At 37.0% G+C, this 16408-nt stretch overlaps 1 protein-coding gene across 2 annotated transcripts in view; it reads right to left on the bottom strand.

Annotated features, from left to right (window-relative positions):
* Positions 1-515: 515 nt before the first annotated feature.
* The window catches only part of VRK1 (VRK serine/threonine kinase 1), a 42052-nt gene continuing 26159 nt past the window's right edge, over positions 516-16408 (bottom strand). For both annotated transcript variants that reach the window (XM_075103871.1, XM_075103870.1), the window contains 2 exons: positions 12999-13098; positions 516-1850 (listed from right to left, as the gene is read on the bottom strand). In XM_075103871.1, coding sequence (XP_074959972.1) covers positions 1768-1850; positions 12999-13098 — 183 coding nt within the window. In that variant the 3' untranslated portion in view covers positions 516-1767. The remainder of the gene's footprint in view (positions 1851-12998; positions 13099-16408) is intronic.

Here is a 16408-nt window from a genome sequence, read left to right as displayed (position 1 = left end):
CACCCAGAACAGAGAGCACCCTTTTTCGTCACAGAACACTTGCCAGCACAAACGTTTTCCAGGACATTTTTGGAGTGGGAAAAGGTAGGGGTGACTTATGAAATGCGCACCTCAAAACATTCTTTTCAAATATATGGAAAAGTCTCCTTGAAAACTTGGAAAGTAAAGAAAGGAAGTTTACTAGTAAATAAGTTACTAAAAGAATTAAGATGTTAGACAAGTCAGGTACAGAAGAATGACATTCAGTATGCAAGACAAGCAAGAGAACACAATACACTTTCCTGACAATAGTTCTTCAGAATAGTGTAACGTACTTTTTGAGCAAAATGATTAAATGAAGTCATTAAGATTAGTTTGATTTGAGGAGTTTTTAATATGAGATAGGCTTTAGCAGTCCTATTTTTACATCTGAAACAAAGAGAATGCTGTGCTTGAAGTCGTCAGCCACACTTTGCTAGTTCCCAGGAAGATGAGTCTGTATAGCAGTCAGAACAGAAATGAGAAAGCACAAGATCTTTTAAGTATGTTATTCCAGTTTTATTTCAAAACGACAGGTTCCCTTGTTTTCAAAACATAACCTCATCATTTATTCAACATTTTATGCTACAATGTATTTATTTCAGTGAACTCAGACATTACACAATCAAGCAAGCAAAGCACTGGACATCCACACAAATACACTACCCATTGGCTCATACGGATTCCTGTTGGGTTTCCAAACTTCATAAAGCAGTCTCCCTGATAAGAACGATGTTCATGCCTTCATTAGATGTATTTTTGCAGGATCTAAATGAAAAGTCGTGGTATTTCACACCAAAATTAAACACTGCATTTTTTGACATACAGCTCTGAAGACTCAAAGCCAAGCAAGGAAGTAGCTTTACAAAAGGTTACATGTTTCTCAACTATTAAAAAAAGGTAAACCATTATGTTGTTACGAGAAGCACATGCGAGTCAAGCTTTCACTGGAACTAGATACTTTACCAAGCTATCCATAATTACAACTTTTCTAGCATTTTCACTAATATAAAAAGAAAACCTGAGCAAGGGGTTGAGAATGGGCATTGGTTTCTGGCTGGTTCTTTTCTTTGCCCTGGGCCCTATATCTAAAATTCTGGTCTCTTTCTTTCCAGGGAAATTCTGAATAATTGGAAAAGTGACAGAAACACAAATACTACGCAAAAAAAAACCAACTAAAACTCACTACCTCCAAAGAATTGTTTAAACACATTTTATAACTAACTAGAATGGAAGGATGTGATTTTTGTCTTATGTCCTCTTTTTTAAATTCAAACACTTGAGAAATCTTTAAAAGACATCTCTACCATTTTTTTCAGACTTCATCTCTGTGTACATCTAGGTGACTTCCAATAGGACTTTACTCAAAATCTGAAGAAATGAGATGCAACAACATTGTTCCTTATAAAGTACGCATAACGATACTAAAAAGGCTTTATTTCGACATTATAAAGCAGAAAAAAAGCATTTTATTTTAGTTTGCCTTTAAGAAATTAATTTGTGTATATAAGAATAAAAATGCATCCTCACTTCAAAGCTGGCAAAATTTTGCAGTAGTATTAAGGTACACATAAATTATGCAAATATCTTAATAAAACATTTCTTCTTCAAAACTAGGTACAAAGAGCAGCCCATGTTTTTACAGGGTTCATCATTTAAAAAAGAAAGAAAAATATTCCAGTGCTACAGTAACTGAAAAAACGTATTGATGAGCCAAAGAGCAACTTAATTTGTTGCTCCATCTAGTATTTACATTTGGGCTCTCTTTCTGGTTGCTGTGCCTTTCCTGGGTTTTGGTGAGGTCATCTTCCGGGTTCTGGTAGCTACTGCATCTGCAATTCAAACCAAAAAAAGATAAGACTTTCTATAAAATAAAATAAAATAAATAAAATAAAATAAAATAATAAAAGAAAATAAAATAAAAATAGTCACAAGACAACACTTGGGCCCTCTTTAAGAAGACAGATCAACTCAAATCATTCATTTAGTTTTGGCGGGGGGATGGGGGACACGACGTGGACTCAGAAGAATTTACCACAATTTCTGGGCACGGATTTTCTCCTGAATGACACATTGTACCATGCAACTTCTCAAACAGTAGCATTACATACAGTGGAGCCAATTTAACAGCTCGTGTCCACCAAAGCACAAAGCCTCAGATCCTCTCCAAATCCTAAACCCCTCCCCCTCCTCCCCATGCACCAACTTTCAGTTCTGTTATCCCTCCCAGTATGAAGCCATTTTTGGTGCCCTCCCAGTATGAAGCCTCGCACTAAGCTGTTGCAGATCCACAACCTGACAAAGAACTTCTTTTTGCTCTACTATTCTCATAGTTTAGTGAGCGGCAGCATCTTGGAGCATTCTGAATGGAGCTTACACAAGGGGAGATGGAAGGCATGCAGGTAGAAGGAAAGCGGAAGATTTTTGTTTAGCAGTGTCAAGCCATTAAATGGGCTCAGCTGTCAGTGCAACTTTACCTACAGGTTTCAAGCTATTATTTGACAATATTTTGTTAACAAAGGTAAAAAACAGTGCCATCTAAATAAGATTCCTAACAAACCTGGCAGGCACGTTGTTCAGAGACCACATTTAAATGCAATAATAAAAAAACTCCCTGCACTTTGATTCTTTCATGCCCACTAGCAGAAAAAAGGGGGAAAAAACCCACAAACCACCAAACACTACAGCTAATTTCTGTGAACCACATTCAACTGCAGTCACTTTGAGAAAAAAATATTACTTATAATAAATATTGCTACCATTTTCACAAATGCAGTAGCAATGAAATGTTTTTCATCTCCTCATCACAGTATTTTTTTTATCCTGATTTCCTCCTTGAAGTCAGTATGCCTAACTAGGTAAGTTCTTGCTTGCAAAACTATCTATAACTCTATAGTTCCTGTCAACTTCTTAATCTGCATTACTGACAAAGAAAAAGAAGTAAAACTGAGTTTCACGGAAGTCCTTAAGAAGCTGCTTGCATAAAACAACAGCCTTTGAGCGGTATGAGTCATTGATTGCTCAAGCTCAGTGAGTAAATTTGGGGGAAAGCAAGGAGGCAGAGAACAATGCAAAACAAACCGAAATAATCTTGAGTCTAACCAAATCCAAAACCATACCAAGAAACGCAATGAACTATCGCAGTTTTGCTTTCACGGTTGTTTAATTTTACATAACTTCATTTGCTCTTAAAACGTTGATTTCAAATTAAAAATACCAAAATTAACATTGAGGAATTTTTCCATTCTTGAAAGTGAAACGGAGAATGAAAAAATATTCTTTTTCCTTTTGTCCAAAAGCATTTGCTACATTCAACATAAAACTACAAAAATATTTTTGTCAGCCAATACATCTTTGATTAATAAATCACTTTAAAACAAACCAAAACCAACAGACAGCTCTGGTGATAGTCTCTTGTTGCACAGAGCAGTTTTATCAGTGAATGACCTGTTCTGGCAAAAAACACACACACACACTCCCCAACTACTATGTAAAAACCAAATCTATTCCGGTACCTTACAAGCATCGGTAGCTAAACGCAATACAAGCAGGTATCATAAATTAAAATAGTGACTTAACTATGTAAATCATTCCTTCTCCCAGCTAAATTCTGGTTTATCTTCAAGAATTAGTTTATACTTTTCAACATCACAAAATATTTCAGCTACTATAATTGCAAATTCTAGCACCAGACATGCCTGCTGACTTTTCAAGTTGAGTAGTCTTAGTGGTAGGTAGGCCACTTTATCCTATCAACTGCATGAACTGTACTGGTTCCATCCCTCCTGAGATTTTTCCCTCTGGATTCATGGTATTGCAACAGAAAGCAGAGAACAACCAAAGTTTTCTCTTCAAGAAAAAACAATAACCTGATCTTTTTCCCTTTCATCAATGATCAATGGCTTTGACTGAAGTAACTGTGACTTTTCTTCTCATCCCTTCATAGACTGCATAAGCAAATGCTGCAAAGACAGGTCAAAATCATCTGTTGTCAGAAAGACTGTCAATATGAAAATTATGACAGGTGTTTGTCTATAGAGAAAAAAGACGAGTGATCAGATTTTCACGTTTGTATTTCAGAAGTGTAGTTTTTCATGATAGTCACAGACAATACAAGCAATTTAAGCTTACTAATTCCTGCTTCAGTAAGAGCTTATCCATTTCTAATTGCCCATGATGGAACACCAAAAAGGAGAAGAGAGCTACCCTGCCTCTGATTTTTTCCTTTATCTTTATTGCATTAATGTGTTCTTTTCAAGACTTTTCTAAACAAACCAAGATCACGGAGAATCTCTAAGTGAATCATAACAAAAAGGAAAAAAAATCCTTGTCGTGTTTCTTTTATTCATTATTTCAAACTTAAGCAGCAGAAATATTCTCTTAAACTAAGTCAATTGTGTAAAACTCAGAATGACTGCTCCCAACCCATGCTTAGCTTCAAAGTTTGCAGCTATTTCAGAACAGAAGGAAGGTCTTCTTTACCAAAAAGCTTGTCTGCATTTTCAAAATTAGTTAGCCTGATAACTTATATTGCCCCCTCCCCACAACCTTTTCTTGTAGGAGAAATGGCAATTCTGTTTCAGAAAACAGGAGAAGTCCTACGTGGGCAGCACCAAATGAGGACACAAACAAAGCTATTACAAGCAAAGGAGAGGGTCTTTGTAAATCAGATTAAACTGAATTAGGTTGAAACAGCAATTTAAATGAGGAAGAATTATATAGGCAAAAATAAACCAGATGGTGTCACTGCACAGCTTGTTTTGAGACTGGAACAAAGTTCAGCAGAGGCATAAAGAGTCCCAGAGGCTCTAGAGGAATTGTTAGACAAGTTGACTGTGATACCTGATCCTCTCCATGTAAACAGTATTATAAAGCAATTTTTCAAAAGAAACCCAGCAGTACTGTGTATAGTTTTGGACTTCAAGAAAGTTCTGAGGAAAAAAAAAAAAAAACAAAACATTCATGAATGGTGATAATAATTTCTAGCTCTCTAACAAAAAAAACCAAACAACAACAAAAAAATGTAACTAGTTTCTCTGATGAAGGAAAAAAATGGGAGAGAGGTGTGATGGTGCAGCCTTTTGTACTCATTAAATGCTTGCTGCATTACATGAGAGCAATTTTCATGTCCACAGCGGATAGGACAACTAATAAGCTTAAGGGAAATTTATATTAGGTACTAAAAATATGGAAATAAAATACTCCACCTTATCAAACCCTTTTTAGTAGTAAGGAGAGTTAAGTATTACAAGCAGTGTTGACCAGGGATGTTTTAGGATCTTCATCATAGAGGTTTTAAGAGAAAATATTGGTATGGACCAAGATTAACACAGATGTCAATAGATAAGCCTGTCCTTAGGCTGGTGTATAGTGCAGATCACCTCTTGATGTCCCTTCTCATCCTGTTTTCCAATTCTACATACACTGTTTTAGAAATGCATGAGTCTTACAAGTAAGAGAAATAAAACTGTACTTGTGACAAAAAAAAAATGAAAATTTCTATAAAATGACAGAGGCTCCTTTGGTAAAAATAAGCAGACACCAGAGTCCCAAGTTTCCCACTTAATTGCCTGCTTTGATGGAAATGAGGACAATGAGAGATTCTGAGTATGAAAACACAGCTATTGAGCAGATGAAATCAGGTATGATTTAGGTGTTAATAGTGACTTCTAGGTTACATCATAGGCTGGAATATCCAAAAACAGAACGACATACAGTTTTGAGACTCTAGGCAAACATCAGTAAGTGAAAAACATCTAGCAGCAGGCATGCTGGATGTTAGCAACTGCATCACTTGCATATGGGGAATTTACACTTGGCAAAGACTGAGTACATGCCAGTCTCAGTATAATGGCTGAAGAGTTCCAGCAATTTTAGTCTGCAAGCTCTTGAACTAGACTTGTAGTAATCATAATTAAACAACACAGCTAACATCTTTCACCCTCAAAAGCAGCAGATGCAGTCAAGTACATTGATCAGACACAGCAAGGTTTCCTTTCTTAAAAAACAAACCAAAACCTAATGTGTGTGCATGTGTGCATAATCTCACATACACACTTTGCCATATGTTTGCCTCTCTAACAAACGTGAATAAATCTGGAGAGTTGGACCATGTGGTGGAGAGTTCTCGAGCAGTTTCTGGAAGAGACATCCTCAGACTAGTGTCCACATAGATGGAGCTTGATCATCATTTCTGTATTGACACCCAATGTGCCACAGCAGGAACTGACATTGCTTTAATGCTGGCAACTTAATGCTACGTATACTGAACTGCCACAGTTAAGCTTGGAAGAGAAGTTGACTCCCCAGCCAACTAGATATGATCTTGCATGTGTTACTACATAAGATCTCAGTGAAATAAATCAATTCAAGAACGTTTTGTTACGATTTAAGCAATTAACTGTGGACTTGTAATTTCCAAAGGAGACAAATTTAGGACTGTCAGTTCTTCAAAATTCTTCCACTGGCCACAGTATCACTTTTGTCTTGTATGTGCTTCAGTCATATTTCAGCTGTCTTTCCTCATATCATATAACCAACTCATTTTGCTGGATGGCTCTCTAGGAGACCTTTTTCCTTCATCTGCCCCTAAAAAGGTTCTACAGTCATCAAACTGAAAAGGGAAAACAAGAGAATGGAACCCATAATTGCTCTTAAATTAAAAAAAAAAAATTAAAAACCAGCATTGGAAGCTGAAAGACTACACTCAGCATCCAGCTGCAAACATCAAATGGGAACTGAAACCAGGCTGTGCAGCATTTCGTGACAGTTAAGCATCACACTAGTCTACTGCTCTCAAATCAGTTTGGGCAGTTTGAATATGGTGCCAAGGAAGAGCTACTTTTCTTTCGAGAGGATGAAATAAGGCAGAGTATGTAGTCCTCTGACAAGCCTTTTCCCAACTCTGCCAACGAACTCTGGACAGCAGATAAAAACTTGTAACACTTCTCAAGCAAGAATTTTTCAGCACTTTGAAGGCTGTTGAAGCAACTCCAAGGGTGACAATGAGTATTTTTGGTTAGTTGGCTTCTTCTCTTTTCTCCACAGTTCTTTCCTCTACAAAAATTAAGAAAAAAACCCAGAGAAACCAGAAGAATGGAAATATGGAGTTGAATCCCAGGAAACATATGAAGGCTGTAGAGTTATGGGATGGGGTTTGGCTTTAGATACTTCTGTTCTTCCAAGTCCTCTGTTTCCTACAACAAATGAAGCCAATACATTTCCATATGACAATATGGAAAAACATCAGGATGCAAGAACGTATTATTCGATGACTTTATGCCCATGTATTTCCTAAAGATAACACCAAATGTATGACTGTGCTTTTAAAAATTCCAACACAAAATTGTTCCAGATAAACTGATTTAGTTCTATTTGTAAAAAATTGCTTTACCAAAGACATTCCAATAGAAACCAGTAGTCACATGCAGCATGTGTTTAAAAATAGCCCTCCTCTCCACCACACAGCAATTTGCAGGAATTTTAACTCAGATACATTACTTGACACCTTGAAAAACCTTAGTTCCATGTAAAAATCTCAGTCAAAGCACTACATGGGTTTTCTTATTTCCTGTAGAAATATTTCACTTGAAAATTTTATATCTGAGTTTGAATTGGAACACTTCTTCAGCCTACTGCAATACATCTTCAGGTAACAAAAACAACAATAAAGCAAACATTTTTATTCTTAATTATTTAGTTCTCCGTGTAAGGTCATTATACAAAATATTACCCCATGGAAAAAATTTCCTCTGAAGGTTTTTTGTTTTGTTTTGTTTTAATTTAATACTTTTTATTAGCAGCAAACAAGAAAGTTCCGTGAAGTGTAACAAGGAACTTAAAACACATTTAAAATGTGAATGTTTAAGGACTACAGTGGTCTGAAAAGACTATACAGAAATAAGCTTAAAATCTAAAGGAAGACTAAGTAGAAAACTGTGTTTCAAGCAGACACAGGAGTAAACAGTACTTTTTAACTTGGACATTAATTTTGTCTCTTTGTTATTATAAGTGGCACATATTCAAGGTGCTTCTCAGTGAATTTGTCACTTGCAAATTGTCAAAGAAAACTATTATTTGGGAAGAACCACAGAAATATATTTGTTTTATACCTGATTTATTTTAGTCTTCCTACTCATAATATTTCAGGATTTTTATACTTAAAAATCACCTCCTACGACACCTCTCATAATTTAAATAGCTTTTTGAATATCCTCAATTTTGGTGCAGGCCATTAAAAAAAAAAATCACTTCATGTCATGTTTAAAGATATTTAATGCAAAATACAGAAGCAAGTTTGTCAATATTTCTGACAACAGAGAGCAGCATTTCTCTGCTCTAAAACCTGAATCTTCCTGTTAATTTCTAGATACAACATAGCAGCACATGCTTTTAACTTCTAAAACCAGATCACATAACTCTCATACAAGAACATTTAAATGGCAACATTCCCAAGAATGGTGCAAGAAAGGATAGACCTGGTGACTAGTCACAGAGCCAGATTTGCTGTTTTAAGACTAATACCCACTTACTCCTGGAGTCTGTTACAGATACTAGTCAATATCAAATCCTTCACGAGAGAACAGATGAGTAACAGGCAATTAGAACTACTGTACAGTACAGGTTTTGTTGAAAATGTTTCTATGAGGGTGATTTTAAGAGGTAAAAATCTACCTGCAACATGGGCATTGGTGCAGAGTAGAAAGATAAGTAACATGTGGTGCCACAAACCAGCTCAAAAAAACAAAAAGTATGATTTGCTTTCTCCTAAAACTTGATGACAAGGCCAATAATTCTCTAAATATAAAAATGAGCCTAAGTGTAGATTTAATCCAACATCAAGTAATAAATCCTGCTTGAATGAAGAAAAAAAATATTTCTAAGACAATAACCCAGATACTGATTTATGCAAAGCCATGTAATGTAAATAAACATAAAGCTAACTCCCAATTAATTGAGAGATACTATTAAACCTCCATTGTGGACTGCCTTCTAACCAATCCATCAGTACGACTCTTTTCATACTGGAGCTATTCACATAGTTCTTCATTTATACTGCAAGAGCAACCAAAGACCCCAGTTAAGGCCTTACCATGCTAGATCCTATCCAGCAATACAGACATGCACAATCCCTGCCCCTAGCAGTACTGACTATTAAAAAATACAGTACTTTCATTATGACGTCTGCTTCAGTATTTCTCCCTATACTGTCCCAATCAATAAACCTCAAAATTGTTTTAAAAAAAAGAAAATAAAAAAGGATGGTGTAAAAATATTCTGTTCTAAACGATTTCTGTATTTCTATAACCCAATCTTCATCAACCCCAGGATTAAAGAAAGCTGCCAGTGGTAGAGGTTTTATGTCTATTGGTAGCTTTGAACCTAGGATTATTTACAAGTTCTAATTAAATTTCTATTTTTCCAGCTTTTATGCCATTTTCCAAGTTCCCTATACTAGCTGCCTATTCCATACAAACTGATTAAAAATAAGCCTATTAGTCCTATTAATATTATGCAGTACACCCCTGCAGAAGCGTCGGTGGATACATACAGTGCATGTCAAAATTTGGTATTCTCCTTTAACAGTATCATCACTTATAAGCTTGTATATTTTATGATCGTACACGAAGACAGTGAATAATGAAAATGGAGCTGTAACAGAGTGTGAAAAAAACTTTTTGTTTAAGTAGAAAACATCTCTTCTGATGACATTTTTCCTGGTGGAGAGACAATGACTAATGTAATATACAACATCATCCATATTACCTTAAAAAGGATAGGTCTTAATTCCAGCTTTCAGGAAAGCATATGGGTTCCAGTTATCACAGGAAAGAAAGATGAAACTGATAACATGCTAATTTAAATAAAAAACAGTTTAAGAATTCCACAAAATTTTGTGCATCTTATTTCGGCAGTACAACACGGCTTGTTTCTTGAGGGCTTTCTGAAATTCTGTTTCTAAAAAGAAGGGTAACACTCTTGTTTGACAACTCCAGAAACACTGATGGCAGACATGATTGAAAGGGATGGCTTTTACTGAACTCATCTGCAGTGGCCACTCTTACACTGAAAACAACCAGAGACAGCAGACAGATGAAGCAAGAATATCAAGATGCCTGTGCTTTCTCTGTGCCATTCTTTCTTCCTCCTCCACCAAGCCTGGGAGCTCCCCAGCCACAGCAGCAGATTTCATTACTGGCAGATTCCCTGTAGCCACTGAGCACCCTGGTGTACTCAAAACTGCACACCTGATCAGGATCTTTTTGAGCCGACTAATCTTTTGGACTGGATTAGACCAACTGCAGATTCAGATGTGCTTAATGATGACTTGCTGAACTGCAAGAGGCTGCAGGGCCCTTCTTGCAACTGTTTTAAGTCCAAATACTCATGAGATGTTGTTTGAACACCTGAAGAGTAACCCCTGTCCAGGCATATTTATCCCCTTTTAGGAACCAATAAAATAGTATTTCAATAACTTTTAAAAAGTTGCTGTATGACCAAACTTCAACTTCTACAATTAGGAGGTATCAATAAATTATCTATTTTACAGGACAGTAAACTTCAGGATTATTTTTTTAGTTACAGGACTAATCACATAACAGAGAAACAAGTCCATGGTAACATAAAACTAGTCAGATTTGGAAACACAGTTTTAAGTATTCCTAAAATAATCAGCTATTTTCAGTTTATCGAAAGCACGAAAATCATAAGATTATGAAACAGTTGCCCTTTCCTTTGACACAGATTTATGAATCATATAAGTGGTAAAGTTTTTGATTCCAGATTTGGAGAACAAAATGAGTAAGTACATGTCTAGCTTTTCACCTGAAACCATTTGATATACTTCCTCTACCCAGTATTCATTAAATTGGGTAGTTGTGCTGGTTTTGGCTGAGAAAGAGTTAATAAAAAGGTGAAGTTAGAACCATTTCACCTGTAACTCTATTGAATTGGCAAGAGGAGGTTTAAAATTAAGCTTATGTCCATCACTCATTTTAACCGCTGGATGCTTGAAATACCCAAATACCTCTATTTAGTCTAAAATGCTGGAACTATGAATAAACATCAGCATCTTATAAAATAATGTCATTATACTTTCTTTCAAGGAAATACAATTAACAATTTTTCAGCCACTTACAGACTAGAAAATTCATTATAAATTGAAGTCAACAATCCAAAAAGCATTCAAGTAGGAGAAATAATCACTGATTTTAGTGATCAGAATTCTATAATGTGAGCAGTGTGAAAATGAACAAAGGAGTGTCATGTTCTAGAATAACATTAGATCAATTACCTGTACTTTGTACCATCCTGTTTGAGTAAGTATACTAGGGTAAATCCATAACATTTCAAAGACAGCAATATTATTGGTAAGATACATTTTCCCATTCTGCCATACTCCTCCATCAAACCTTTTTTAAAACAAGCAGATTTATTCTGGGGTAGACTACAGTGCTACTGTTTTATTATGTTTAGACTACTTGACCACAGACAACATCTGGTCTTTTACTTAAAAGTATGAATCAAAAATTCTTTAGGAAAAATATCATTTTAATTACTTAAATTCAGTTCACATCTGCATGATGGAGTTAGGAGGTCAGATCCAGAAAACAGTTTGGCAGGACACTTACCATAAGCTTACCCTACACAGATCTACACAGATCTACCGTGACTTTTTCCAGACAACACTGAAACTATGCCAAATTATCTGAAGTGTAGCTTCAGCATTTTCTACCCTTATAGCTGATCCTTTCCTTGACTTTAAACACAGTCACTTTTGGAAGCTGCTGCTGCTAGCCCCTGGCTTTAACAGACTGTGATGAAGTCCTGAGGAGTCAGCATATTCTGACAGTGAACTGGACAAGGCACAAGGACAAAAATGAGACTGGAGAAGAGAATGAACGACGGCGAAAGAACAGGGTGGAAGCACCGATTTTTATCACCTAGCATTTCTACCAGCTTTAGGCAGCATAAAATTGGAGAGTATGTATTTCTTACACAGAAAGTTTAAATACTTCTATTTTATTATCATTAATCTAAAAAGAAATTATGAAAGATAAAAAACACTTGAACTGCTAAAGGTAAACTGTTGTATTGGGTATATGTGGCCATGTGGCAGGGCTTTGGTAAGCTGGGGTCGGCTACAGGGGTGGCCTCCATGGGAAAAGGCCAGGTGCTGTCCTGAGGCTGACACAGTCCACCCAAGCTGGCTCCAAAACAAACCCACCATAGGCCAAAGTTGAGCCCAACTTGTTTGTGGCACCTCTGTGAAAACACTGAGGAGAGGGCAACAAACACTGGATGAGTGGGGGTAGGGGCGCCACCAGGGGGAGAGCGAAAAACAGCAGAGGGGACACCAAGGTCAGAGGAGGAGGTGATGCTCCATAGCACAGCAGCAGATATCCCCTGTAGCTCACAGAGGACCTAGGGTGGAGCAGATATCCCCTGCAATTCGTGGGAGAGCCCACACTGGACCAGATGGATATTTCCTGAAGGAACCAGAGCACATTTTTTTCCCCTGAAGGACTGCAGCCCAAGAAAGAGAGCCCACGCCTGAGCAGGGGAAAAATGTGAGGACGAAGGAGCAGCAGAGAGAAAATGCTATGTACCGACCATAACACATTTCCACTCCATACTCCCTGCACTGCTCAGGGAGTGGGATAGAGGAATCTAGAGTGAAGAAGTCGAGCTTGGGAGAAGGTGAAGAAAATATGTTGCTCTAATGTTTGCCTTTGTCACTACCCAAATTTATTTTAATTGGCAATAAATTACATTCATTTTCCCCGAGTCTGTTTTGCGTGCACCACTAAGTGGTAAGCAATCTCCCTGTCTTGTATCAACCCATGAGTTTTTTTATCCTATTTTCTCCTTCTGTCCCACTGAGGAGGGGAGTGAGTGGCTAGGTGGGAGTTTGGCCCTTAGCCAGGGTTAACCTACCACACACCAGTGCATGTGACTGTGAGAACAACTTTTCAACTTACTAGAAGAACGATGTTGCTTTTTTTCTGGACTTCCTGTATCTTCCACTTCTGCTTCAGTGCTCTCACTGGTTGCAGCTGCTGCCTTTCTTTTTTTCTGGGGCTAAAAACAAAACAAAAAAAAAAAAAAGAGGGGGTGCAACTGACCTCAAGAGCAGAAAAGACCACACAAAGTAGAAAATATCTTATCCTCACATGGTACTCCCAAATTTTAAGCACTATTTCTTAATATATTATAAAACATCTCCAGTTGTAAAGAAATTTTATTCATATATTAATGCAAGAATACTAGTACTAGGCAATAGACAATTTAAAAAGTTCAATTCCCCTATGTGCAGATCACATTAGGAGTTAAAATTTTAATGTATGAAAACACAAGTTTTTATGATCAAAATCCACTTTTTTATTTACATTGAGTGACTGTTCAAAAGGTGCAATCTGAAAAATCTTACAGAACACAGAAAAACATTTTACCCAAAGTTGATGTTAAAAGAAATTACACCTCATTAAATTCAAGTTTGTCTGGATCCTTCCTTCTTAAGGCTTTCTTTGCACAGCTTAGAAGTAGCTAACACCCACTGACAGTACACTATTATATTTTTCCAATAGCAACCATGGGTTCTGTTCCAAAGAGAGGTACTTAGGAAATCTGAACTCTATTCAAGGTACATTATCTTAAAACCTCTAAATGGATAGAGCTGTTATTATCTGTATATTGCAATTAATCTTACAATTGCAAAGTATTCTTACGGTGGTTATGGAAAGACTATTTTTTTTAAAGCCACATGATTTTTGCAAAGGATGAGTTGACCCATATCTGTGTCAGACATAGATGATAACTTTGTTGAATACTGGAAGAGTTTATCTTTCCCTTTTTCATTTTTTTCAATTGTGTGAGACTAGAGCTTTACTAATACAGCTTTAAAGGTGGCTACAACTTCACATAGCTCATGAGAGAAGGGGAGAGTGCATTACATCTTTCCTTTCCAAAGTGTTGCTTCATGATTACCATCTAAACCCTGCTGGGCTGAACAGATTGGTTCGATAATTACATACAATAACTGCAGTGGGCAGGTAACCCTCAGCTGGCACAGGGCAGCTCCCCTGTGAGAACTTCCATATGCAAACTGCACTGATGGAGTGCATTAGGTACATCTTTCCTGCCGGTGCACAGGCCTGATTACCGCCAGCCAAGACTCCAAGGTTAGCATGTCAGCAGATTTGTGATGCATTAGGCAGGAATAAACACAGACACTTTTGTTCATTCTGACCAAAATTAAGGAGGACTATTTCAGCGCTGTACTGCTTTTATATGAGAGATAATGCATTCCTCCCAATTGTACTAGAAAACATTTTAAACGCTCATCAGAAACACAGATATCCAATACATGCTACACAAAAGCGAAATACATTTATCTTGTTTCCAAGCTTATTTAATAAAAAATGGTTTCTTAATCTTGATGCAGGTGAATTACATAGCAGTAGAAATCAAGCAGCATTCATCTGACAAAAGTAACACCTGCGCATCTGAAGCTGAACATTAGAGGGAACCACAAATCACTAAGATCCATATTTTTCCACTTTAGTTTACTGCCAATATCTCCCAGCAACTTTTCAGCACTGAACAAAAGTAAGATGTGGTCCTTGCCCTAAATAATTTAGTCAAGAGCTTCAGATACTTTCCTTCAACACATGGTACTGTTAGCTTCTTGTTTTGCTAGAACTACTACAAAATATCACACACACAAACCAATATGCATTTACTAACTCACTAAAAAAACCCCAACAAAAAAAAACCCAACCTTCCGCAGAACTGTGGACTGTCTTTCATTTACTTATACATCTGGGGAAGCTTGAGTCATGATATAGAAAATAAAATGTTAACCTTTAATATAGCAGTCATCTGTGAGTTTTAGCCAAATACCAATACTGGAGAATGACCGAGATTCCAAAACAACCATGCCTATATGCAACATATAAACGCACATCATGGCTCAATTAGCGATATGGGCTGAAAGCACAGGAGAATCCTACATTCTAAGAATTTATTTACACAGAAGCTAGAAATATTGTCTCCTAGCTATGAAATACCATAACTTCAGGACACCAAATAACAGTTTTATGGAAATACTATAGTAGATTGCCCCAAAGGAACTGAAGAGTAGGTGTCATAAGACCTATTGTGATTAAAAGACCAGTACAGCCAAAATGCCATAAATACTCTATATTAGAGGTCACCATCTTCTCATGGGTGGGTGTCAGACTGCATTTTTCTTTTCCAAATTAGATATTAAGCACACCAAAAGAAATTCAGCATGTGCTAGAAGATACTGGCTTTCAGAGACAAGATGCTACTGATCAGTGATAAGTTAGCATTATGGAAAGCAGTTTCTAACAGAGTTTGGAATTTGGAGCTTATCTTTAAAACACTCAGTCATCGAGCTGAGCTTCCTGTCACAGCTGAAAATACATATCATTTTAACTAGCATTCTGTGTTCTTCTTTTCTTCCTCTGTTTATCTAAGTGTCCAGCTATTCTCAACTAGCACAGATCATCTTCCAGTTCTCCTAGCCTCTCATTAATGTCTGATACCCCTTGGAAGAAAAGCCTAGTAGCATGAGTTCCCAAACATACTCTGGGAAGGAAGACATCCTGCTGAAGGCCCTCTTTCCATTCATTCTTGAAGAAAAGTGCAAAATATGACCTTGGAAGGAGGACTAGCACAATCTATTCTTCTACCCTACACCACAGCTGTTACAAGGCTTAGAAAATCCAACATGGAAGAGTCATCTGTGCTGGTATTTGGTCAAAAGCATGCAGGCTCTGTCAACCTGATTTCAAGCAAACAATCTTATTCTGTCTGGACACTAGCAGTAGCTGGCATGAAGTCCACTGCAATATGAAGTGGACAGCTGAAAACCTTCAAACAGGCCAGTAACACTCATTGTTTTATATAAGTGCTTGAATATATTTGTGACAACTGAGCAAGCTGACCATTCATCATTCATCTGGTTCCTCAAAGTAAAAAAAAAAAAAAAAACACCAAAAAAAACAAAAACCAAGCACCCAGCCGCACCCTCCCCAAACCCCACCAAAACCCAATATAAAAGCTAACTCCTAATTGATGCTAGTAGCTAAGAACCTATCAAAAAGTATTATCCCACCCTTTGTGAATGGTCTTGACTGCTATAGGAAATTTGATATTGGATTTGATATTGGACTGATATCGGACTGATTTTTGTAGTTTTATTCCATTGGAAATGTGCACCAGCCATCTCTGCTGGACAAGGACACTAAAGGTCACAGATGCTGGCTCTGCAGCAGGCCAACTTATTCAGCAAAGAAACCAGCCAACCATTAAAAACGATTTTTTTCCCCCCAAAACACAGGTCTCAAACCATGTCGATCCACAG

This window comes from Phalacrocorax aristotelis, chromosome 9 (genome assembly GCF_949628215.1).
Source record: "Phalacrocorax aristotelis chromosome 9, bGulAri2.1, whole genome shotgun sequence".
Taxonomy (NCBI): Eukaryota; Metazoa; Chordata; class Aves; order Suliformes; family Phalacrocoracidae; genus Phalacrocorax; species Phalacrocorax aristotelis.
Note: the sequence above shows the minus strand (reverse complement) of the source record. Positions and strands in the feature narration are given on the sequence as shown.